At 41.9% G+C, this 27,277-nt stretch overlaps 1 protein-coding gene across 1 annotated transcript in view; it reads right to left on the bottom strand.

Moving 5' to 3' along the window:
- The window catches only part of bin1b (bridging integrator 1b), a 197,869-nt gene that overhangs the window by 53,889 nt on the left and 116,703 nt on the right, over nt 1-27,277 (bottom strand). Inside the window, exons 9-12 of the mRNA XM_060919212.1 lie at nt 10,674-10,749; nt 10,466-10,521; nt 10,299-10,328; nt 10,027-10,093 (exon numbers count right to left, since the gene is read on the bottom strand). Coding sequence (XP_060775195.1) covers nt 10,027-10,093; nt 10,299-10,328; nt 10,466-10,521; nt 10,674-10,749 — 229 coding nt within the window. The remainder of the gene's footprint in view (nt 1-10,026; nt 10,094-10,298; nt 10,329-10,465; nt 10,522-10,673; nt 10,750-27,277) is intronic.

The raw sequence follows: 27,277 nt of genomic DNA, 5'->3' as shown, positions 1-27,277 counted from the left end.
ATCTTACAATATTGACACAGGCATGGCACCTACAGACAACTTGCTAGTAATTTTGCACAGGACTGGTAACTCCAGTCTGCAGCAACTGAACTGTCTATGATGCAAAACTGCACTTCTTGCAGGAGGACACTAAAGGCCAAGATACAAACGGTCTCCAGGGGCATAAGGATACTGCCATAAATGGATAACTAACTTGTATGATCAGCTTACAGCATTTAGCCTTATTGTGAACTGGAATGAGTCTTAGTACCAACTACACAATTCATCAGCATGAAGCTAGATTTATGGAGAATCCTGACCACCCTGTCATTCTAACATATGACGGGCATTATTATGCTCACAAAACAAATTTAAGCAGGCTGTTATAAGCAGTTTGAGCTCATACCAAGTATGCTTGGATTGTTGATCACAGCTACAACAGTAGTCTCAGAGTTATGGGGCTAAGAAACTTTCATAAATGGATTATTAGAATTCAGCTAAACCCCAAATACAACAGAAAGAAATGTTTCACTGTCTAAACAAGAGGGGCAAGGCTTTTCTCTAGAAAAGGGTTTGTCAGGAACCCGTCACTGGAGAAAGTTAAATCACCATTGATGCTTTCCCTCACTGGCTGGGATGCACATCAATCAGCTGGAACTGATGGTAGTCTAATTTGCTCTCAACTTTTTCTTACTGGTTCTTAGGCACCTCCACACACTTGTCCACATGGACAATGTCAAGAAGGTCAAATGCAATCACGAGGGCATCACGAGATCAGATGGTGCTCTTCACCTTGCACTACTCAAGTGGGCCACACAATGGTGCAGGAGATCCCATATAACCAGAAGAGTGACATCTATACCCAAAAGGTGTGTTGCAGATCTGGAAGGTTTATTAAATTACAGATTTGCCAATGCCAAATCAACACATGGATGACTACAATTCTCACTGGTGGAGCAGGACAATCCATCAGGATACAATAACCCATGACTGGTCTCACTGCCTACTGTAGGCATTTCCACCTCTACCTCTGATTCTGCTAACCCTGAATAGTATTCAGCAATTAGGCCACAGGGTTCTGCTTTCCGTTGCTGAGCTTTCTCATTGTTGGAATGCCTTGGCAAGTTCCTCCTCAGCCAGATCTATTGCCTCAGTGTGAGAGAGCATGATTTAGCACCCTCAGCTAAGTTACCTCTAAAGGCCAATTTATGCTGACAACGCAGTCCTCGCAGATAGCGTCGCAGACAGTGTCTGCGTAGCCCCTCCCACCTTCGCAGATGCTCTGCGCGCACCTCCCAAAAATTGTGACCACTGCAGAAGCCTCGCAGAGGGCTCTGATTGGTCCACTCTACATCCGCTGTACACGCACTTCCGCTTCCCTACTTTCCCGGTTTGGTTTGTTTTCACGACCGCCATTTTTAAAAACACGAGCGAAGATGGAGCAGCACGAAGAGCGGTTGATCGAGGAAGTGAGGAAGTACGTACATCTATACGACTCCAGTTCTAGTCATTATAAGTAACCGGAGGATAAACACTCCACTAACCACACCCACCAACTACTCCTAGTGATTTTGCGACTTCGCGCCCCCTTGCGTTGTGGCGGTGAATAACATCGCGCACGCCTATTACTCGCCGCTCAACGATAAATTACAACTGTCTGCGAAAAGCTATCTGCGAAAGCCTTGTCGCAAGAGCATGCAGAGGCCTTAACGGTGTATGTGTGACCTCCAAGAGAGAAATACAAGCTCAGGACTGCAACAAAACTGTTCAAGAGACATTGTTGATTGCAAGAGTCCCCCAGTACACAGGCCTTGAATGTTCTCACGAATAGTGTACACTCCATCATATGGACCCAGTGCACTGTCCAGTCACTAAAGTATTAATCTTTCTGCAGGAACTGCTAGAGAAAGATACATTTCCATGTGTGTTGAACATTGCATGTGACATTGTGAAATTTTCTTCAAGAAAGTCGATTTTAAAGTCACACCACTCCATCCAAGGTAGCATGGGCCACTGAATCTAAGGTAACCCCCAAGATCCTTCTGCACAAGTCAAGAAAGCAGATGACAACACTGGCGGCTTCTGAGCCAGCTGCCAGCGGGTCAAATCTGATTTGCTAATAATTACTTACCAAACTGCTAATTGGCAAGTAATTATTATATCTAAACTCTGTACTGGTATACAAAAAATGGTGAACTACCTAAAATTCAAATGTGTAAGGAAGGTTATGATAAAACAATTGGTACTTTTGATAGCAAGCCATCAGCTTGTCATTATAAAATTAGCTCAAGTTTATGCCACAATTCGGCTTGTTTCTGGTTTTTTTTCTGTTCAATAATTCGATTCAATTCCTTAATAGAGTAAAAGAACATGCATTTTCAGCTCTGATGACAGCCGAATTTTGAGGGTATCCCTAAGCCCCATACCTTAAAAACCATTGAAGTCAATGGCTTGACATATTCTGTGTGTTTATTTGCAAAAGTGTTCATCCCCCTTGATATTTCATCCCCCCCCCGTTTTGTCACATTACAAGCTGGAATTAAAATGGATTTTTGGAGGGTTAGCACCATTTGATTTACACAACATGCCTACCACTTTAAAAGGTGTAAACTGGTTTTTTTTTTATTGTGACACAAACAATAATTAAGATGAAAAAAACAGAAATCTGGAGTGTGCACAGGTATTCACTCCCCAAAGTCAATACTTTGTAAAGCCACCTTTTGCTGTAATTACAGCTGGAAGTCTCTTAGCTTAGCACATCTAGCCATTGGGATTTTTGCCCATTCCTCAAGGCAAAACTGCTCCAACTCCTTCAAGTTATAGATGGATTGTGCCAATGTACAGCAATCTTCAAGTTATGCCACAGATTCTCAATTGGATTGAGGCTTTGACTAGGCCATTTCAAGACATTTAAATGTTTTGCTTTAAACCACTCCAGTGTAGCTTTAGCAGTATGTTTAAAGTCATTGTCCTGCTGGAATGTAAACCTTCATCACAGTCTCAAACCTCTGGCCAACTCAAACAGGTTTTCCTCCAGAGTTGCCCTGCATTTAGTGCCATCCATCTTTTCTTTAATCCTGACCAGCTTTACTGCCTCTGCAGATGAAAAACATCCCCACAGCATGATGCTGCCACCACCATGCTTCACTGCATTAATGGTGTTCTCAGGGTGATGGGAAGTGTTCGGTTTGCCCCACACGTGGTGTTTCCCCTGATAACCAAAAAGCTCAATTTTAGTCTCACCTGACCAGAGAATCTTCTTCCATGTGTTTGGGGAGTCTGCCAAATGCTGTTGGGCAAACTCCAAATGTGCACTTGTTTTTTTCTTTAAGCAATAGCTTTTTTTCTGGCCACTCTTCCATAAAGCCCCGCTCTGTGGAGTGTATGGCTTAAAGTGGCCCTATGTACAGATACTCCCATCTCCGCTGTGGATCTTTGCAGCTCCTTCAGTATTATCTTTGGTGTCTGTGTTGCCGAGCGTCAGTTTGTGAATGGAGGGCGGGGTCAGGGAAGGTGAGTGGCCAAGTCGTTACACCTGTTGTCAAATAGTGTGTGTGTGTGTGTGTGTGTGTGTGTGTGTGTGTGTGTGTGTGTCTTGCAGTGATGGTGGAGCATAAGAGGAGTAGGAGAGCAGAGAAGAGCTGGCTGGGACCAGAACACAAATGTGTGTGTGTGTGTGTGTGTGTGTGTACACACACGTCCTAGAGTGCCTGTTACAAGCTGAAAAGTGGTCATAATAAACATGTGTCTGAACACTAAATTCCTGCCTGCCGTGCTTCTGTACTCCACCCACATCAGGGAAACTATCACAGTGGTGCTGTGACACGGATGTAAAGAAGGAAGCCCATCCATGGAGGTGGCTGAGGGCAGATGACTGTGATGCTGAGGGAATCATCGACTTGGTGACACTGCAGCAGTTCATCGCGCAACTTCCAGAAGGAACGGCAGAGTGGGTCCAGTGTCATCACCCAGCGTTGCTGGAACAAGCCATTGAACTGGCAGAGGACCACATGACGGCGGTTTCCTCTTCTCTTCTTTCCTCTCTCTCCCCCTCTCCCTCTGCTTCCCATCCCCGCCCCGTCCCCGCCTTGTTCCCCCACCACGGAGGTGGGGGCCAGCTCCCCCCAGCCAGCCCAAGGCACCCATGGTGTCCTCCCATTTTCCCTTTCTGTGTTTGTCTTCTCCCCCTCAGGTGGGTGACGCCCAAAACACCAGTGCAGAGAGAAAGAGCCGGGGAGCCGGGACATCTTCAAAGTCAGTGCTCCATGATTGAGGTGGGAGCAGTGGTCCAGATCCCTGATGCGCCAGAAACTGCCCTCCATCAGGCCGGAGTGTATCGTATACCGCTAAGTGTACAAGGGGATACGTATCACGCCTTGGTGGATTCCGGCTGTAACCAGACCTCAATCCACCAAAGCCTGGTGCAAGGTGAGGCATTGGGGAAAGCACAAGTGGTGAAGGTACTGTGTGTACACGGGGATGTTTGCAACTACCCATTAGTGTCTGTCTACATTCGATTTCGGGGAGAAAAGCATAGAGTAAAGGCGGCGGTTAATCCTCGTCTCACTCAGTCTTTGATTTTGGGAACTGATTGGCCAGGGTTTAAAGGGCTGATGACACGAACATGACTCTATGCAATTTCTTAAATAAACTATACAACATGGCAAACATGTTAGATTTCTGTTATAATTACGTGAAAAGAAGCTGTTGTTACGCAAATATCCAACTTTTAATTGCACAGCGCAAGAAAACTGGGTCTGTGGCTCGCGGCCATGTTGTGACGTCAGCGGAAGAACACGCTGCGGTTCACTGGCTGTCTACTCAATGGAAATGGTGCATGAAAACGCCGGTGAACTCTCTAGCTCTTCCTCTTCTGGGAGTCTAGAATTGTGTTGTGAGTGGGATAGATCGGAAGAATCAAGTGATGACGAACACGGGTGCATCCAACCGTACAGGTTTGAACCTGTTACTGTGCAATCTGAGAGCGACTCCGACCCCGAGATGGACAGCGGACAGGCAGACAGCCCAGCATTGAACACCACAAGGTTGGATAACAAGGATTGGTAGGTCAACCCGTATTTGTTCAAAATGTTACGGAATCAATATTTTAATACTGTGTATTGTTGTCTTGCATGTGTAAACACTGCTTATATCATGTAAGCCGTATGCTACACTGAATACATAGTTCCTAATGGAGCATGCAAACGGCTAACATAATAAGCTTACGACTATGCCTGATCCGTGATACATTTAGGATAATATTGGCAGGCACGTCTTCTAGTTTATGGCTTCTTAGTTTTATCCTTGAATGAAGCAAAATATTTGATAACCTACATCAGCGTAAGCAAATGACAATCTGTAGCCTACTTGTCTGGCTAAGTTAGCTTTCCCTCAGTGTTTGCTTTGAGAAACAAATTCTTTCAACTTGGCAATAAGAGACCACAATGCAAAGGCAAAATACTACAACTGCTACTACAAATCTGTCACATCAACAAACCAGCAAGTGAGGAGGAAGACTAGGCAATATGATGCCCATACCCATAGATCAGTTTTTTTTTGTATTAGTACTAAGAAGACGTAAACAAACTATCCAACACCATCGAAGACAGTGCAAGCTTTCACAAGCAAATACATGACTGATATCACGCCGACTTTATGATTACATTTATGATTATCATGAATGTGTACTCTATGATGTGTACTCTATGAGCGCTCTGGAGCGAGTCACTTCCAAGATGGCCGTGCAGACCGCATGGTTACTATTTTTAGCATCATGTCGGAGCACTCTATAGCTCTATGTACCTTTATCTTATGTCGTTTCTCAACACATGTTCTGACTGGAGGACTGTCTTTGGAGGAGTTGCCTTGTCCCAGGCGACTGCTGGATCCGGCATAGCTACTAGTAGACCCCCTCCGGAATACTGTAGGCACTGCTGATGGTAGCAGCACACGTTTGTGCTGAACTGAACACCCAAGAGATTCCTTTAAGCTGGGAAGGGTGTCAAAACAATCCAAATCGAAGTGTTCAGAGCACAGGACGGATGTTGGTGAGGGCTCCCACTTGTCACGAGTGCGCCTGACTTGCTCCACCCACTTCGCATGCAGCTCGGGATCTCTGGGAAACTTGAATAAACTTACCCCATCCTTGTGGGTTTTGGAGCAAAAGCCAGCAACACAACGCGAAGGCATAATAAATATAAATATTATATATATATATATATATAATGTATAATAATAATACTAATAATGATAAACTGAACACCTCTCGCATCAACAACAAACTGGTAAGTTAGGAGGAAGATCCTTTCACTGACGTCACATAGCCCCTCCTCCTCTTTCGTCTCCTGGGTGCTGCAGCCCCGTCAAATTTGCCCAAATAGCCGCGTTTTTTATCATAATTTGTAAAATAGGCGCCTTCGTGAATTAATATATGGCTCATCGGGAATTACTTTTTATGTCATAAAACATCGCCAAAGATGTCAAAAACATGTCATCAGCCCTTTAAAGAACTGATGGAACACATAGTAAGAGGTGGGTACGTTGCGGGGAGATCCCAGTGTGGCATTGGCTGGGGAAGCTGTCACAGAGCCGTCTACGTCAGCACCGCATCAGGCCGATACGAGGAGTGAGGAGCAGCCCGCCCCTCCTCCCTCTCTCGGGGATTCCCTTGAGGATTTCTCATTAGAGCAGTCACGAGACGAGACTCTGCATCATGCATTTGACCAAGTGAGAGTAATCGATGGTCAAACTCTCCAGCTGAGCACGACACCGGCCTTCCCCTAATTCGCTATTATTAAGGATAGGTTGTACCGAGTGATGCAGGACACTCAGACTGGCGAACAAATAACTCCGTTATTAATCCCAAAGAGCCGTAGGGAACTTGTATTCCATGTGGCTCACTTTAATCCCATGGCCGGACACTTAGGGCAGGATAAAACACTAGCCCGAATAACGGCCCGGTTCTATAGGCCAGGGATGTCAGTCGGTGGTGCGCAGCGTGCCGCGAATGCCAATTAGTAAATCCCGCGGCCACTCCAAAAGTACCTTTGCACCCTCTCCCTCTAGTCAAGACCCCTTTTGAGAGAATTAGGATGGATCTCATCAGGCCATTAGATCAGTCAGCATGGGGATATCGCTTTATTTTAGTTCTGGTGGACTATGCAACGTGATATCCAGAAGTGCTGCCTCTCCGCAGTATCTCAGCATGCAGTATTGCGAAGCGCTCTTCCATATTATCTCCCAGGTCAGGATTCCGAAAGAAATCCTGGCAGACCAAGGCACTACGTTTATATCACACATACTGTGCAAACTGTATGGGTTATTGGGAATTAAGTCTAATCACACCAGTGTCTATCACCCACAAACAGATGGCTTAGTGGAATGGTTTAATCAAACACTTAAAAATTTAATTCGGAAATTTGTAAGTGAGGATGCACGCAATTGGGCTAAATGGCTTGAGCCCCTGTTATTTGCAATCCGAGAGGTCCCACAAGCCACCACAGGTTTTTCACTGTTCGAGTTATTATATGGGCGTAAGCCGCGTGGCATTTTGGACGTGCTACGTGAAAATTGGGAGGAGGGACCTTCGCCTAGCAAGAACAAGATTCAATACATTCTCGACCTGCACGCAAAACTCCACATACTCATGCACTTAACCCAGGAGAATTTGTGGCAGGCACAAGAATGTCAAGTTCAACTGTAGGACAGGGGCATGCACTATTAGAGAGTTCACACCGGGAGACAAAGTGCTCATATTATTACCCACGTCACGCTCCAAGAGGTCACATGGCGAGTCGGGGACATGGACTATGAGGTGAGGCAAACAGACAGTGGTGGGGCATTGCAAATTTACCACCTCAACCTACTAAAACTGTGGAACGAGGAGGTCTCCATGGCATTGGTGTCGGTAGACCCAGAGAAGGCGGAGCTAGGGCCAGAGGTACAAAAAAAAAAATTATATCTCAAGTCACTTCGGTCCCTTGTGGAGACCACCTCTCGCCAGCCCAACTCACAGAAGTGGCCAAGTTGCAGAAGGAATTTTCTGACATGTTCTCAACCCTGCCCGGCTGCACCCACCTCATAGAACATCACATCGAGATGCGCCTGGGGGTGGTGGTGTGTAGCCACTTTTACCGCTTGCCCGAACACAAAAAAAAAGGTGGTCCAGGATGAGCTCAAGGCCATGCTCGAAATGGGCATAATCGAGGAGTCCCACAGTGACTGGAACAGCCCGGTGGTCCTGGTTCCCAAGACCGACGGGTCGGCCCAGTTCTGTGTGGACTATAGAAAGGTCAACACGGTGTCTAAATTTGATGCATACCCAATGCCTCACATTGATGAGTTGCTCGATCAATTAGGTGTTGCTCGCTTTTATTTGACACTGGATCTAATGAAGGGATATTGGCAGATCCCCTTGACTCCTCTATCCTAAGAGGAAACGGCCTTTTCCACACTGTTTGGGTTACACCAATTTGTCACACTTCCTTTTAGGTTATTTGGGGCTCCCGCGATGTTCCAGCAGCTTATGGACAGGATTCTCCACCCTCACGCTGCCTATGCGGCAGCATACCTCGACAACATCATTATCTATAGCAATGATTGGCCGCGCCACCTGGAACACCTTAGAGCCGTCCAAAAGTCGCTGAGGTGTGCGGGTCTCGCTGCTAACCTGAAAAACTGTGCAATTGGGTGGGTGAGAGTACAGTATCTGGGTTTCCACTTGGGTCATGGGCAGGTGCGTCCCCAAATTAACAAGACTGCAGTGATTGTGGCCTGCCCAAGACCAAAAAGGGGGTGAGACATTTCTTGGGGCTGGCTGGCTACTATCGTAGGTTCATACCTAATTATTCGGACCTCATCAGCCCACTAACTGATCTCACTAAAAAGCGAGCACCAGATCCAGTCCAGAGGACAGAGCAATGCCAACAGGCTTTTTCTAAGGTAAAAGCTGCACTGTGTGGGGGAGCCACTTTTACACTCCTGACTTTTCTCTCCCCTTTATTTTACAGATGGACACATCAGACAGGGGACTGGGGGCCATTCTGTCCCAGAATGTGGAGGGCAAGGAACGACCCATGCTGTACATCAGCCACAAGTTCTCAGTGCGTGAAAGCAAATACAGCACTATTGAGAAAGAGTGTCTGGCCATCAAGTGGGCAGTTCTCGCCCTCTGATACTACTTGCTGGGATGCCCTTTCACCCTCTGTTCGGACCACGCGCCCCTCCAGTGGCTCCACTGCATGAAGGATGCCAACGCGCGGATCACCCATTGGTATCTTGCCCTCCAGCCATTCAAATTCGAGGTGGTCCACAGGCTGGGGGGGCGCAAACGGTGGTAGCGGACGCTGCAGGCCAGACGGCTCCCCGGCCTGAGTCGGGCAGTGGGGATATGTGGCATCGGGGACGTGGCCGAGCGTCAGTTTGTGAATGGAGGACGTCAGGGAAGGTGAGTGGCCAAGTCGTTACACCTGTTGTCAATTAATGTGTGTTTGTGTGTGTGTGTGTGTGTGTGTCTTGCAGTGATGGTGGAGCTGGCTGGGACCAGAACGTGATTGAGTGTGTGTGTGTGTGTGTGTGTGTGTGTGTGTGTGTGTGTGTACACACGTCCTAGAGTGCCCGTTACAAGCTGAAAAGCGGTCATAATAAACATGATGTCTGAACACTAGTTCCCACCTGCCGTGCTTATGTACTCCACCCACATCAGGGAAACTATCACAGCCATATAGCTTTAATGTCACAACTCCATCCTGACATAGACTAAACTACATCATTCCTGAAGCTACTGTAGAATGTACAGTAAACTGTTCTAAAATTACATACAAGCCTTAGTTCATGCATGTATTGCAGATTGGTTGGAATTATAACTACAGTAATACATTTATGTATACTGCCAGAGGAAAGCATTTAAAAAGTGTTTGAAGAAATCAATTATGGACTTCAGGAAGAATTCTTTACAGGTGCCTCATTCTCTCTACCTCATTATCCTCACTCTTTCTACCCCTCTCTGTTGCTCTCTTTTAGTTTATAAATGTGTCAGTAGGACAGTACCTTAGATGCTGGTTTAGATATGTCAGACCCAGACTCTGATGTGACATTGTGGTTGGCTGATACTTCACTGCAGGAGGGTAAAAAGAATCAATGTAGCTATAAAATTTCTTGAACAGCTCATGCAAACTCACACAGAGGATAATGTGACAGGTGTAGAATAGGTTTTGAGTAAACATGTTCGTGTTATAGTGTCTGCCAAATTCTCACACAGACGCGCGCACACACACACACACACACACACACACACACAAAAACAGCTAAAGTGTAATTACCTCTTCTCAGTAGTTTCCATAGTAGCATTTCTGTGGGGAGTTTGGATTTTGTTTTAGTATACACAAAGTACTGGGGCTTACAGTCAGTTTTGACATGCTAGATCTAATAAACAAAGGGACATGCTAGATCTAATAGGACAAAACTCAAAGCACAAATAAACACTCACTTAGTCTGTCGCTGTTCCACAAGCTTGGTCATAATATCACACAGGTTGTGGTTCAGCTGGGAATGAAAAAGAGATTTATTCTAAGGAATGGCATAGAGCTAATCCCCAAATTCCCCCTTTGAGATGATAGATGCATCTATTTATTTAACCTTTTTATTTACAGCATGTGTTATAAAATAAAAAGGGTGATTGTTAGCAGAGTTCTCACTTGGCCCATCTCTCTGTGGAACTTCTCCTCCAGCCTGGCTATACTCTGAAAGGTGGTCACATAGAACCCAACACGACTGAGGAGTAAAGAGAGAAACTGAAACTGAGTTATGGGAAAACGAGCAGAGACAAAAGTCATCACTTCTCATTTATTTAACTGCATTTTTTTGTTGCCCTTCACCGCTTCCCTGTCTGTGCTATCCCCCTGAGGCTATGGTGAAACAAGGAATGGCATTCAAGGACAGGGAAATCAGCAAATATATTTCCAAATGACATGTCCATGCTCACTGAAGAGTCACTTTAAATTAAAATCTTTAATTGATAACATATCCAAACATACACAACAGTGTGATTACACACTAAATTAACATCCATTAGGGCATTACTGCACATGTACATCATACTCATTCCACTCTCTCACCAATGGACTGTTCAACCAAGCATGTTTTTTTTTTTTTTTTTTTTTAATTTAAGCATTTAATTCACCTTGACTAATGTCTTCATTTGTACACACTGGTTCTTATTTACAACCACAATTCCAAAAAAGTTGGGACACCATGTGAAACATAAATAAAAACAGAATGTAAAGATTTGCAAATCATGGAAACTCTATTTCATTGAAAATAGCACAAAGACAACATATCAAATGTTGAAACTGAGAAATTTTATTGCTTTTTGAAAAATATATGCTCATTTTGAATTTGATATCAGCAATACATTTCAGAAAAGAAGTTGGGCCGGGGCAACAAAAGACTGAAAAAGTTGAAAATGCTAAAAAACAACCAACCACGAATTTGGTTAATTGGCAACAGCTCAGTAACATGATTGAGTAAAAAAAGAGCGTCCCAGAGAGGCGGAGTCTCTCAGAAGTAAAGATGATGTCTTTTACCACTTCACCACTCTGTGAAAGACTGCATGAGAAAACAGTGCAACGATTTAAGAATAACATTCCTCAATGTAAAATTGCAAAGAATTTGGGGATCACATCATCTATGGTACGTAATATCATGAAAAGATTCAAAGAATCTGCAGAAACCTCTGTATGCAAGAGACAAGGCTGAAAACTGACAATGGATGCCTGTGATCATCAGGCCCTCAGGGAACACTGCATTAAAAGCAGACGTGTCTGTAGTGGAAATCACTGTATGGGCTCAGTAACACTTCAGAAAACCATTGTCTGTGAAAACGGTTCATTACTGCATCCACAAATGCAAGTTAAAACCATATATAAACAACATCCAGAACCACCGCCATCTTCTCTGGGCCCGAGCTCTTTTACGATGGACTGAGGCAAAGTGGAAAATTGTCCCGAGGTCTGACGAATCAAAAGTAGAAATTCTTTTTAGAAATCATGGACACCACATCCTCCAGGCTAAGAGGAGAGGGACCATCCAGCTCATCAGTGCACAGTTCAAAAGCCAGCATCTGTGATGGTAGGAGGGTCCATTAGTGCACATGACATGGGTAGTTTGTACATCTGGGAAGGCATCATTCAGGCCCAGCCCTTACCAATTTGACACCCTAGGCAAGATTTTAGGTGGCACCCCCTCCCCAACACCAGTTAAAGCCACTGATAGTGTATCTATACTAACAAGAAATTGAATAGCTTTGTCTTAAAACATTTATTTAAACAAAAAAATTGCACGTTCAAAATAATTAAAGGCATTAAATAAAGAAATTGCACATTCAAAATATTTAATACTGAATTAAAGAAACAAATACAAAATATGAACTGAATATATGAAACATAATATAAATGGCTTACATAAAGTATTACATTTACAGTACTCCAAAATAAAAAATGTAAACAAGTGTTGTAATTCGTAAATGCAATATAAATAAGGCATTGCACAAAATAAGATATTAAAGAAACCAGTGTGCATGAAAAATACAAGGATTTAAATAAAAATTAAAAAAAAAATAAAATTATATTAAAAAGACCTCTAGTGGTGTTTTTTGGTACTGCCTTCAACTTCAACTATTGAAAAACTAAATGTAGAACGGGGAAAAAAAACTGTCTGTCTTTGTCGCGTTTTTCCTCCTCTTCTTTCCTTTTCTTTCTCCCCTGGGCTCCTGACAATTTTGAACGTTTTGACATTTTTTCAGCTTGCATTAAAGCACGACCATCCTCCCCAAGTAGTAGTCTAACATATGTAAAGCCTGGTCGGACGAGAGGGGGCGCCTTGGGAAAGTAACAGGTCTATTAATAATAATAATAATTATTATTATTATTATTATTATTATTATTATTATTATTATTTACTGAATTCCTCACCACCCGCTCGGTGAGTTGCTTTTGTGTCTTCTTCCTTTACAGGAAAGTGTGCCATTTATGCTATTTGTAAAGAGAACACATCTGAGTGCTTGTTTCGTTTCCCTGCAGTCTTGACGCACTGAGATTGTTTCTTGCTTTCAACGCATTTATTATATTTTCCTCCAGGAAGCTCTTCGCAACATGGTTGCTTGAATGAGCTGCTAAACTGTCATTTTAATGAGAACACAGATCAACAAAGCAACTTTGTTTTATTAAAAAAAAAAAACGTGCCAGGCACCATTGGAATATCTTGCTGTGAAACATGTTCGGTGCATAAAAGACCTTTACTTCAGCCCAGACTGCTCAACGACACCGACAGACTGCTCCAAGTGCAGCCATATTCAAAACAAGCAACAGATCTATGTCAGTTATCTACGTTACGCAAAAACACTCTTTAGCCAACAACACTTAGGCCAGGGGTGGCCAACCAGTTGGAGACCAAGAGCCACATTTTTTACTGTATTACCGCAAAGAGCCACATCATACACATGGGCACACGAACATCACCCATCTCTTCCTCTCTCTCTCACACACACACACACACCCCTCTGCTCAGCCAGATTAATAGTAAATGTCACACACCAACATATTTACTCCTACAGTACTAAGACCACAGGCTGAGGCCAGTCATTTTTAACAATGAACATTGTGTGCACTTACTATGCATGCTGCTTAGTGGGACTCATGGCATTACCAAAAAAAAGCCACACCATACACATGACCACACATGAACATCGCCCCCCCGCTCTCTCTCTCTCTCACAGACACACACGCACCTCTGCTCAGCCAGATTAATAGTAAATGTCACACGCCAACATGAGAGAAATTTACTCCTTCAGTCAGTACTAATACCACAGGCCAGTCATTTACAGCAATCAATATTGTGTGCACTTACTATGCATGTTGCTTAGTGGGACTTCTGACATTCCTTGCCTTGAACAATCCTCTTCAAATCTGGCTTGTATTCCGTCGTTGCCACTCGAAGCAGTTCTTTCACATGGGTGTCAGTCAGAACAGAACGATGCTTTGACTTCACGTGTTTCATGGTAGAGAACACAGACTCGCAGACGTATGTTGACCCAAACACTGACAGTATCTTAAGCGCAGCCCGTTTCACATTCGGGTATTTTTCCAATGGCACACTTTTCCAAAACTCAATGGTGCCTTCCCTCAAAACAGGTTTCAGTTGATCTTCCTCACGAAGATCGATCATCTCCAACTCAGCCGCAGCCTCATCTGTGACAAGCGGGGCTTTCAAACAGTCCATCTCCGCATTGAATGGGTCGACGAGGAACGTAATCTGTGGCCTTTTCAGTTGTATATCACGGAACCGGGTTACAAAGCTTTCGTGCAGGTTTTCAATTAGTGTTGCATATCTGGCTCCTTGCTTATTCAGGGAGGCGGGAAGCTTTGAAATGAGCTAATGACGACTGACATATAAGGCAGAATGGCTTGCCATTACGTTCAACAAAAAAGTATAAACTCTCCCACTCTGTTAAAAATGTCCTATGTTCGTCTTCATATTTTCGTTTTGCTGTGCATTTTTTCATTGCCATTTTGAGAGGCTACTTGACACAAGATACACCTTGCCCAAAAACTTAGCGATTATCTCACGCACATGCGCATTTGACATGACCTGAAAATACCGTAATATACCCAAGCAAAGCGAAGATGCATTTGACGAAAATACCGTACTGAACTCAAGCAAAGCGCACACGCACATAAAAAAAAAAAAAAAAAACTTTGATATGAACGTAAGAGCCGCATGACACCGGGCAAAGAGCCGCATGCGGCTCGCGAGCCGCGGGTTGGCCACCCCCGACTTAGGCTATTACATGGCCAAAACAGAGAATAGCCACGGATGCACACTTGCGCGCCCGAAGACACACTATAGACAGGGTGAACCACTGTTGAGCGCTTATTGTTTCATGATTAACAACCACCACCACACCCCACCCCGCTTTTTTTGACAAATCACACCCTGATTACATGCTTTGCTGTACAATTAAATTAGGCTAAGACATATAATGCTGACTCGTTTTCAGAATAGTGGAAGTCATAATTTTTCTCCCCCCGTTTCTGCGCCCCTGGATGGACGCAGCGCCCTTAGCATTTGCCTATATTGCCTATGCCACGGGCCGGCTCTGGCATCATTCATGCTCAATGATATATATGTGACCTCAAACCTAGTGTGATGCACTCTCTCAAATGCCTATGTTACCAAGAGCAAGACACACAGAAAACCGATAAATGCTGACACAGTACAAATATTTATTTTGTTGCAACAGGATATAAAAGTAGCCAATCTCTACAACGAGATGGAAAGAAGGGGTTCACAGTTTATTAATCTAATAGTTAAAAACTGTAGAGATAAATATTCTCACAGAAGACACAATACAATAGGAAATGTGTGCAATAGGCTCTGATGATATGTTTGGCAGGGCACCCACAACTTGACTTAAAGTGCACAGGAAAGAGTGTAAGCAACTAACAGGATGATCACTAGGAGTTCTACCTCACCAACTCAGTTCACACCAATATCAAAGAAACAAGGGATTCAAATCAAAAGATATAAAACACACACACACACACACACTGGATGGCATAAACCAGGTCAAACTGTATGCAAAGTATCACCTCAAACCACAAGCACAACAATCCATGGTGAGGAGGCTCCCTAATGACCAGTACTAGGCTCACATACCCTAGTGCAGTGATTCCCAACCACTGTGCCACGGCACATTAGTGTGCCATGAGAGATCAGGTGTACCGTGGGACCAGGGCTTTGAACCAGAATTTTTTTCCTATTGGTTCGTTCCGAACAGAAACGGAATTTTAACGTTTCCGGTTTTGGGTTCCACCATTAAATAGACGTTCCCGAACCAGTTAGAACAAAAAAATTTCGTTCCCGGAACGGTTAATTACGTTCCCTGTCAGCTGTTTAACAAATGGCTATAAAATTATGTCTCTGTCTCATCCAGCTTAAGCCAAATGTAGGCTAATTCTATTACAACCTTCATTAAATAAGACAAGAAATAATTCAAAACAATTATTTTTTCAAATGTTGGCGATTTGGATTCTCAGTATGTCTTCCCATCTACACAAACAGAAAAAGTGCCAAAAATGAAAGATAATTCGTTTAGTGTGTTACCAAAGGCTAGTCAGGCCCTATGCATTGATAGGCTAACAGAGGTTAACGTCATTTAATGTTCGCGAGCCTCTCATTAACATGGACAAATATATTGATATCGTGTTTGAAATTGACGTTTTTGAATAACGATAGACTGCAATATTTACCTCTTATTTAAGATGTGGAGACATGATAGTAGTCCACCCTCCCGCTCTCTCCATTCAGTCAGCGAACGTCACACAGGAAGTGAACCCCAGCGGGTCATAGAAACTTGCGCAGGAGAAGAATGACTTTTTTATTTGTAGGCTACGGAAACTTTGAGGAACGAAATAAAAACCGGTATTAACCGGTTACCATTATTTTTAATAAGCATTTCTGTTCCGGAACATAAAAAATAATAAAGTTTCTGGTTTCGTTTCTGTTCCATGTGAAATAGAAAAAGTTCCCAGTTTTCGTTTTCATTCCTTGAACCAGTTCAAAGCCCTGCGTGGGACATTATCCAATTTCGCTTAATTGTTCCGAAAATTATTTATTTACTGCAAATAATTTGTCTTCGTTCGTCTATGCCAGCGACGTATAGTGACCGGCAGAACAATTAAATACTCTTCCAATAGATGGCAGCAGGTAGCTAATTAACCTGTGTATCTACCTGTTGCCATTCAAACAATAGAATTAGTAATGCTTCGGGTGTGACAGCGGTGATAGCGATAGATAAATATTTGAAAAGAAAAAGTACACAATCCAAACTGGGCCCTGGAGAAAATTCTGACCCAGATGAAGGCCCTAGTATGAGTAGAGGTCAGAAGAAAGCAAAAAAGGTGATTTTCCACAACCCATCTATGCGAGCTGGGCTTTTCAAGCATGACTGCTATAAAAACTAAAAAAGGAGAGTGAATCAGAGCTGTTGAAGATCTTCGTGTGTGTCTTTCTTCAACTCCTACGAGTATATCAGCTTTGTGTTCAACTAAACAGGCCCAGGTTTCCTACTAAGGAACTTGTGAGTAAATTGAGACTAGATTATCATTTTATATATATATATATATATATATACACACACACACTTTTGTGATATTTTTGTTTGGTGGTGTGCCGTGGGATTTTTCAAATGTAAAATATGTGCCGTGGCTCAAGAAAGGTTGGGAAACACTGCCCTAGTGTAACAAAGCTTGAATAATGGGCCTACTGGCCTAAGTGCAGGGGCAAGCCCCAACACATACACGAAGGCTATGAAAACCTACTGTCAACTAAGCCACTACAGCTCGGCCCTAGACTCATATGAACAAGATGTATGATCTCCCGTATGGAATATGTTCTGTCTAAATGGACCCGGGTGGATTACGCATAGTGGAGATGGACACTCAATATAAAAAATATCAGAAGGGATTCAACTAAAAAAAAAAAATGAAACAAAACAAAACAGTGACTATTGACACTACTGGCACCGCTGTTCCTGAAACAAATATAGCCACAATAAATATACAACAGCCACACGCTATAAATGAGCCATAGCATGGGCTTTCCAAAGTTTGTACCTGTTCCGCGATAGTGCGGCAATAATGTTACGCAGCTCAGCTAGGGCTTCCTACCCAAGACACTGCAACACAATCCCCCGTCGGTGCAACTTGCACCTGTAACAGTGGTTCAGTAGTAGAGATCATTAAGGCTAGCACAGACTTATGATTAAGGTTCATACAAACAACTGAAACCGTTCAAACCTGGCAATGGCAACAATACAAAGGCACGACCAGCGAAGGCCCACGTCTGGTTACGTCTCTGGTTCCTCGCAGTTACGCGCTACATCTGAAACATTTGTCTGATTAAAACCAGCATTCACAACCCCAGCAATGAAACTCCAATCATCCCACAGCCCATAACATACCTGTCTGCAGACTTAAAATAGACAGACGTGCCTTGGGGTTGGCACAGGTTTAATTGCCTCACATGACCTAATTTGGGAGGATTATAATGTTGCGTTGCATTGCTGAAGTCAATAAATGCAACTAGTAGCACAGCGAGTACTCTAGCGCAGGTGCTGCCATTTGTTGCTGGCGAACACTAGCGAGACCAAACGATACTTTGCCTTACGGCACAAAACTTTATGCTCCCATGACTGACTATTGTCAAAATAAAAGCCCCCCTTCCCCAACCTAGCCAACTGCTGGCTACATATATACACATTTCAAAACAATATGCTGCCATCCAGACAAAATCTTTTTCAGGGAAGGCCTTCCATCTTTCAGCAAGACAATGCCAAACTGCTTTCTGCACATATTAAAACTGCATGGCTCTGCAGTACAAGAGTCCGGGTGCTAAACTGGCCTTCCTGCAGTCCAGACCTGTCTCCCATTTAAAACATTTGGCGGATTATGAAGAGCAAAATATTGACAAAGGAGACCCCGAACTGCTGAGCAACTGAAATTGTATATCAGGCAAGAATGGAACAACATTTCTCTTTCAAAACTACAGCAAATGGTATCCTCAGTTACCAAACATTTACAGAGTGTTGTTAAAAGTAGAGGGGATGTAACACAATGGTAAACATGCTTCTGTCCCAACTTTTTGAAACGTGTTGCTGACATCAAATTCAAAATGAGCATATATTTTTCCAAATACAATAAAATTTCTCAGTTTCAATATTTGATGTGTTGTCTTATTTTCAAATAAATATAGGGTTTCCATGATTCACAAATTATCGCATTCTGTTTTTATTTACAGTTTACACAGCATCCCAACTTTTTGGAATTGGGGTTAGACTATTATTAATCTTGTAATTTTTGTTCTTATTGCCTTTTATTATAAAAACTTTTCAGTCATTCAATTAATTCATTTTTAGTAACCACTGTATTCTGTTCAGGGTTTCAGTGGATACAGGAAGCTCTGAGGCGACAGTGCTAACCACTGACAGAATATAACAGCCTATTAACTTAAATATTCCTTTTCTAAAAATGAAAAAGGTCAATAACAAATAGGCCTTTTCTTAATAAGCATTTATAAACATTTATGAAGGCTTTGGTCAGACTTAACCATAAATCAACTGCCTGCATTTGCTTCGGTTTTCTTTTACTTTTGGCAGCCTGTAAAAAGATAGCTCTGATTTCTTGCTGAATCTATTCATAGCTCTTTCCAATTTTAGATCTGGTTTTGTGTGTTTTGCGGAATTCGAGGCTTGTTATTTCTACCTATAGTTATGTCACGTGAATTCCCCCATTGTATGTTATTGTGCCCTCTGCTGACTAAACGACATAATTACAGCTAAGAAAAACAAGGAGATTATGCACCCTAATAATAATAATAATAATAATAATTCATTTTTTATTTCATCAATTCAAATAGTCATACATTTTTACCCCGATGTATCACTGTATAATGCATGCCTAGTTATAACTACCTACAGTGACTTTCATAAAAAATTAATTCTGCTGAAACACTGCACAAAAATTTTATAAGCACTCAGTTTGGGGTCACCCCCTCTGATGGTGTCACCTGGGCAGCCTTGGCTGCACTCCCAAGTCATAGAATGTTGCTTCACAATAACAAAGATGCACAAGTAGTTAATGGCGTCAAAGTAGTCTGATGTATAGCAGTCTCACACCTGTGCAGTGAACACTGAATGCAATTTCACCATGTAGACACAAACAGTCTAGGACACAATTTCTGGTTTTTAATTACTCTCTGCTCTGCTTTACTTTTATCCTCAGGACTTTGGCTAATCTGCTCACGAGGTTGAGTCACTTTCCAAGCTAAAAGCCTTCATACTGGCAACAATGCCACTGGTGATTTGATTAGCTGCTTTGTGGGCTCTTCTGTATTTTTCAGTATTTTATAATCACACTTTGCACAATATCATGACAGTAGTTTCTGTGCATAAATACACAACGAATGTGATCTTTGGCTAGGTTCACATTTTAAGCCTCGTTGTTCAATTCCAATTTTTTACTCAGATTGGATTTGCCTACCTGGACAATTCACATTCATATTACAAGTGACCTGTATCTAACTGTAATGTGAACACACTTGTCCTACAAAGCAGTACCTGACCTCTTGCCCAACGTGAACTAGGATTGACTCCAGCTCACCAGTGACCCACAATGGATAGGCGATATAGAAAGTGGATGGATAGAGTCAGACTTTGCCAGCCACACTAAGAAACTGTCTTACCAGTTTCATGGGTTAAGCCTTCTGAAATGTAGGCAGCTTGCAGATAAATTTGCAAAATTGAGTGGTTTGAAAATACCAGAGACCTGGTCCAGACATGAAGGAGCAGGTCAGTTTTGAAAGAAATATGATTTGGCTCAACTGGCTGTTCCACAAAGTCTGGTTGGACAAAGGAAAATTTATTTGTCCAATTTTTTCAGCATATAATTATAACAATGGCTTTCCAAGTAACCATCTGTTGCTGATCCTAGACAACCAAGAGTCTCACATCACACCGCAGGCCGTCAGTTTGGTGAAGGAAAATGGCATTACCATGCTGACACTACCTCCATCAGATTGACTCCAGCCATTGAATAAATCTGTGTTTGGCCCACTCAAGACCTACTACAACTATATAGTTGATGGCTAGATGCAGTCAAACCCTGGAAAGACTATCACAATTTATAACATTCCAGCACTCGTCAGCACAACATTCATGTTCGCAATGATGTCTAAAATATCTTGTCAGGGTTTCAGTCAACCAGAATCTTCCCTTAAAATTGGAAAAGCTTTCCTTATGTTGAACTCGGCCAATCTGAAGTGATCAACAGACCTAACCCTGAGGAGCCAACCACATATTCAAGTACACCAGCACTTCTCCTCCCAGTCATGGAGATCCAGTAACCTCCTAGAACTACTACTGGTGGCTCCCCTTCACATTCCAGCAGATACATGTCTCCTGCCAAATGTACTGGAGAGAAAAACAAAGTATAAAAGAGAGTGAAACCAATGACTTTAACAGACACCCTAGAGACGGAAGAGCTAGAAAGAGTACGGTAGTGAAAGAAAGACAGGAAAAGAAATCAAATGTGTGCAGGAAGAGTTGTCCAAAACTGAAAAAAAGACTACAAGAAAAGAAAAGAATTCCTTAAGGCAGCAGCTCAGATAAGTGAATGAGTGAGTGATTTTTTTTATGCCATGTCAGCACCTAAGGCTACATCATGGCAAGAGCATTTCGAAAAGTTATTATAGTTACTTTATAAATAAATAATTAAAACAAATTAAATTACATAAATAAATAACTAAACGAGCTGGTTTAAAAACACATGCAACAGAAACTAACACTTTTTGTGGTAGTACCTTCTTAAAAACATTATCCAAAATATTGAGAGTAAAAACGCTCCCTTGTGGCATTTACACCAGGACAGCAAAGTAAAATATGCTTGATGGTCAACAATGTCTTCCAAAAATGGCATGCTGGTGGTTCTTCACCCTTTAATTAAAAAAAAAAAAAAAACATGGGTGAGCCTTGAATGCCTAATAGAACGGCTGGTATACACCACTTGATCATATCTGGTTTGAAATTAGGATAGAAGTGTCCTTTTGATGGCAGGATTGATTTCCAGCAATTTGTTTTCAGGCAATTTGTTTTCAATAACCCTGAGAGCTATACCGGCAGGAGACTGATCTCCCAGTAGAGCCACCCAAACTGGATTGGTCCAAGGGTAGAGGCCAGACTAAAAATGATCCAAACCCGGTGATCAGACTAGGACAGCCATCCTACTCCTGGTCCCACACCCTCTGAGCATCATGAAAATGAGATGCTCATCTGGAGGTGGGATACCATATGAAACTACTACCGTTTTCAGGACATTCATCCCATTCTGTCTGCCAGTTCCATAAAATATAGGATACCAGTGCAGGTCTGAGATCTGAGGCTGGAATTTTACATTCGGTGACTTTTTTGGTGAGGACTGTTTTGGCCACATTGTCCGCCTGCTCATTACCTACGAGGCCAACATGGCCTGGAATCCAACAAAAAATAACATTCAATTTCTGTCTTTGTAAAAGTTCAAGTTTATCTAAAATACTGTCGATCAAAGGGTGATCAGTCTTTATAAAAATAAATAAATAAATAAATAAATAAATAAATAAAAATGCCTGGAGGCACGAAACAGTTCAGATGAAAGCCCAGAAAATTCTGTGTTGAATGACACCTCTAATGACAGCCTTGACTTCACCTCTGATTAAGACAACCTAACATTGAATGTTGATGATTTCATGAAAACAAGAACACATCATTACACTGGTCAGGTGGTACAAATCGATGAAACCGAGAATGAAACAAAATTAAAAAGAAACTTTACAACTCTTGTATCTGACCAGCAGCCACTGTTTACTTTTAAAGAAAATGATGAGGCATGTGACTGAGAAAGGATGCTGTGAATAAATGATCTCAACTGTTTACTGTGGGGGGTACAGCATAGAGAGAGAGAGAGACACACAACTGGTGTTCACCTGAGGCTTGAAAGAGTGGAACATTGAACAGATTTAAGCAAAACGATAGAGCATTAATGAAGATCTTAAAATTCCTATATTCTACTTATTCTCTAATGGATTTTGATACACTGTTTTCCTTCATTGTTTGAACAACACTACATAAAAATGTGGGAGGCATACATGAAATCTTTGTTTTGTCCAGGTGAAAAATACTGCATACTCTTCCATAACCATAATGCAATCTGTCAAAAGCACTCGGCCAAGTTTACATGCAGGGTCGCGGGCAAGCTGGACCGTATCCCAGCTGACTATAGGCGAGGGACACCCTGGACAAGTCGCCAGGTCACCGCTGGGCTGACACATAGAGACAAACAACAATTCACACCTACGGTCAATTTAGAGCTACCAATTAATCTAACCTGCATGTCTTTGGACTGTGGGGGAAACTGGAGCACCCAGAGGGAACCCACGCAGACACGGGAAGAACATGCAAACTCCACACAGAAAGGTCCCCGTTGGCCAGTGGGCTCGAACCCAGAACCCTCTTGCTGTGAGGCAACATTGCTAACCACTACATCACCATGCCACCCATCTTTGTTTTGTGTGACTTTAAAATTCTTTTATTCTACTCATTCTCAAATGGATTTTGCTACATTGCTTTCCTCCATTAGTTGAACTACATAAAAATGTGAGACCTAATATCTTTGTTTTGGGTCAACTTACCCTACACATTGGGTCAGTTGTCCCACAAGACAAACTTTTTCAAAAGAGCATATCTATTTACCCATTTAAACTTATCTTGTTGATTACTGAAGTAGCAGAACACTTTAAACCTTTGTTTGGTGTGAAGAGGCAAATGCTATAAAGTCTAATGTGGCAAAGAAAAAACATTCTTTGACACATTAGAATTATGAAGAATGTTAAAAAAAGGCCAGTCTCTCCTATGTGAAGCAAACAAGAAACACAGGTGGACAAAACCTGATCTAGAGTTAGTCACTGTTGTCCAAGTTATTATATATATGCACAAATATTATATTTATTTATATATGTGAATATATATATATATTCATATACAGTGCCTTGCAAAAGTATTCATACCCCTTGAACTTTTTCACATTTTTCCACCTTACAACCACGAACTTAAAAGTTTTTTTACTGAGATTTTATGTGATAGACCAACACAGAGTAGCACATAATTATGAAGTGAAATGAAAATGATAAATGGTCTTCAAAATTTTAAACAAATAAAAATCTGAAAAATGTGGTGTGCATTAGTATTCAGCCCCCTGTACTCTGATACCTCTAAATACAATCCAGTGCAATCAATTGCCTTCAGAAGTCATCTAATTAGTTAATAGAGTCCTACTGTGTGTAATTTACTCTCAGCATAAATACACTTGTTCTGTGAAGGCCTCAGTGGTTTGTTAGAGAACACTGAAAAACAAACAGCATCATGAAGACCAAAGAACTCGCCAGACAGGTCAGGGATAAAGTTCTGGAGAAGTTTAAAGCAGGGTTAGGTTATAAAAAAAATATCCCAAGCTCTGAACATCTCAAGAAGCACTGTTCAATCCATCATTCAAAATGGAAAAAGTATGGCACAACTGCAAACCTACCAAGACATGGCCGTCCACCTAAACTGACAGAGCGAGCAAGGAGAGCACTGGTCAGAGAAGCAGCCAAGAGGCCCATGATCACTCTGGAGGAGCTGCAGAAATCCACAGCTCCGGTGGGAAAATCTGTGCACAGGACAACTAAGTCGTACACTCCACAAATCTGGCCTTTTTGGAAGAGTGGCAAGAAGAAAGCCATTGTTGAAAGACAGGCATAAGAAATGTAGGGGACACAGCAAACATGTGGAAGAAGGTGCTTTGGTCAGATGAGACCAAAGTTCAACTGTTTGGCCTAAATGCAAAGCGCTATGTGCGGCAGAAAACTAACATTGCTCATCACCCTGCACACACCATCCCCACTGTGAAACATGGTGGTGGCAGCATCATGCTATGGGGATGCTTTTCTTCAGCAGGGACAGGGAAGCTGGTCAGAGTTGATGGGAAGATGGATGGCACTAAATACAGGGCAATCCTGGAAGAAAACCTGTTGGAGGCTGCAAAAGACTTGAGACTGGGAAGGAGATTCACCTTCCAGCAAGACAATGACCCTAAACATACAGCCAGAGCTACAGTGGAATGGTTTAGATCAAAGAATATTCATGTGTTAGAATGGCCCAGTCAAAATCCGACGTAAATCCCATTGAGCATCTGTGGCAAGACTTGAAAATTGCTGTTCACAGACGCTCTCCATCCAGTCTGGCTGAGCTTGAGCTATTTTGTAAAGAATAATGGGCAAAAATTTCAGTGTCTACATGTGTAAAGCTGGTAGAGATGTACCACAAAAGACTTAGAGCTGTAATTGCAGCAAAAGGTGGCTCTACAAAGTACTGACGCAGGGGGGCTGAATACTAATGCACATCACATTTTTCAGATTTTTATTTGTTTAAAATTTTGAAGACCATTTATCATTTTCATTTCACTTCACAATTATGTGCTATTCTGTGTTGGTCTATCACATAAAATCTCAATAAAAAAACTTTTAAATTCGTGGTTGTAAGGTGGAAAAATGTGAAAAAGTTCAGGGGTATGAATACTTTTGAAGGCACTGTACACACACACACACATTCATTATATATGAGTGATTCCACGCTTATGGGTACTGAAATGGGGACATGAACTTATTTTTAAAAATTCACCTAAAACCATTTCTTTTTTTACCATCAGGTCACAAAACATGTAATCTTTAAGGAATGATATGTTAAAAGATAACTTTAATTTTCTGAGATGTAATAAAAACATATTTATATGCCAAAGTCAGAACGTAACAGAAGTGTTGTGGACATATATATTCTCAATTTTAACAATGTAGAATTACTTTCTGAAACATAGGAAGGTGATGTTTTAGCAAATATAATTAATAAACATGTGTAGTAGAATAAACATACACATTCTTTCAATAAGATTAACATGGTATAGAGCTAGATTGTAATTAATTTGTAACAGACGCGAGATGGACAATCGTAACAGAAGTAATGTAACAGACATCATTTTGGAACTCATAGGCTTGACTTTGGCATATAAATATGTTTTTATTACATCTCAGAAAATTAAAGTTATCTTTTAACATATCATTCATTAAAGATTACATGTTTTGTGACCTGATGGTAAAAAAAGAAATGGTTTTAGGTGAATTTTTAAAAATAAGTTCATGTCCCCATTTCAGTACCCATAAGCGTAGAATCACTCATATATATATATATATATATATATATATATATATATATATATATATATATATATATATACACACACACACACACACACACACACAACCCCGATTCCAAAAAAAGTTGGGACAAAGTACAAATTGTAAATAAAAATGGAATGCAATAATTTATAAATCTCAAAAACTGATATTGTATTCACAATAGAACATAGACAACATATCAAATGTCAAAAGTGAGACATTTTGAAATTTCATGCCAAATATTGGCTCATTTGAAATTTCATGACAGCAACACATCTCAAAAAAGTTGGGACAGGGGCAATAAGAGGCTGGAAAAGTTAAAGGTACAATAAAGGAACAGCTGGAGGACCAAATTGCAACTCATTAGGTCAATTGGCAATAGGTCATTAACATGACTGGGTATAAAAAGAGCATCTTGGAGTGGCAGCGGCTCTCAAAAGTAAAGATGGGAAGGGGATCACCAATCCCCCTAATTCTGCACCGACAAATAATGAAGCAAAATCAGAAAGGAGTTCGACAGTGTAAAATTGCAAAGAGTTTGAACATATCATCTACAGTGCATAATATCATCAAAAGGTTCAGAGAATCCGGAAGAATCTCTGTGCGTAAGGGTCAAGGACGGAAAACCATACTGGGTGCCCGTGATCTTCGGGCTCTTAGACGGCACTGCATCACATACAGGCATGCTTCTCTATTGGAAATCACAAAATGGGCTCAGGAATATTTCCAGAGAACATTATCTGTGAACACAATTCACTGTGCCATCCGCCGTTGCCAGCTAAAACTCTATAGTTCAAAGAAGAAGCCGTATCTAAACATGATCCAGAAGCGCAGACGTCTTCTCTGGGCCAAGGCTCATTTAAAATGGACTGTGGCAAAGTGGAAAACTGTTCTGTGGTCAGACAAATCAAAATTTGAAGTTCTTTATGGAAATCAGGGACGCCGTGTCATTCGGACTAAAGAGGAGAAGGACGACCCAAGTTGTTATCAGCGCTCAGTTCAGAAGCCTGCATCTCTGATGGTATGGGGTTGCATTAGTGTGTGCGGCATGGGCAGCTTACACATCTGGAAAGACACCATCAATGCTGAAAGGTATATCCAGGTTCTAGAGCAACATATGCTCCCATCCAGACGACGTTTCTTTCACAGAAGACCCTGCATTTTCCAACATGACAATGCCAAACCACATACTGCATCAATTACAGCATCATGGCTGCGTAGAAGAAGGGTCCGGGTACTGAACTGGCCAGCCTGCAGTCCAGATCTTTCACCCATAGAAAACATTTGGCGCATCATAAAACGGAAGATACGACAAAAAAAGACCTAAGACAGTTGAGCAACTAGAATCCTACATTAGACAAGAATGAGTTAACATTCCTATCCCTAAACTTGAGCAACTTGTCTCCTCAGTCCCCAGACGTTTACAGACTGTTGTAAAGAGAAAAGG

The sequence above is a fragment of the Neoarius graeffei genome, chromosome 4 (assembly GCF_027579695.1).
Source record: "Neoarius graeffei isolate fNeoGra1 chromosome 4, fNeoGra1.pri, whole genome shotgun sequence".
In the NCBI taxonomy this organism is placed as follows: domain Eukaryota; kingdom Metazoa; phylum Chordata; class Actinopteri; order Siluriformes; family Ariidae; genus Neoarius; species Neoarius graeffei.
The sequence above is the reverse complement of the archived record's forward strand: the minus strand, read 5'-3'. Positions and strand labels throughout refer to the sequence as shown.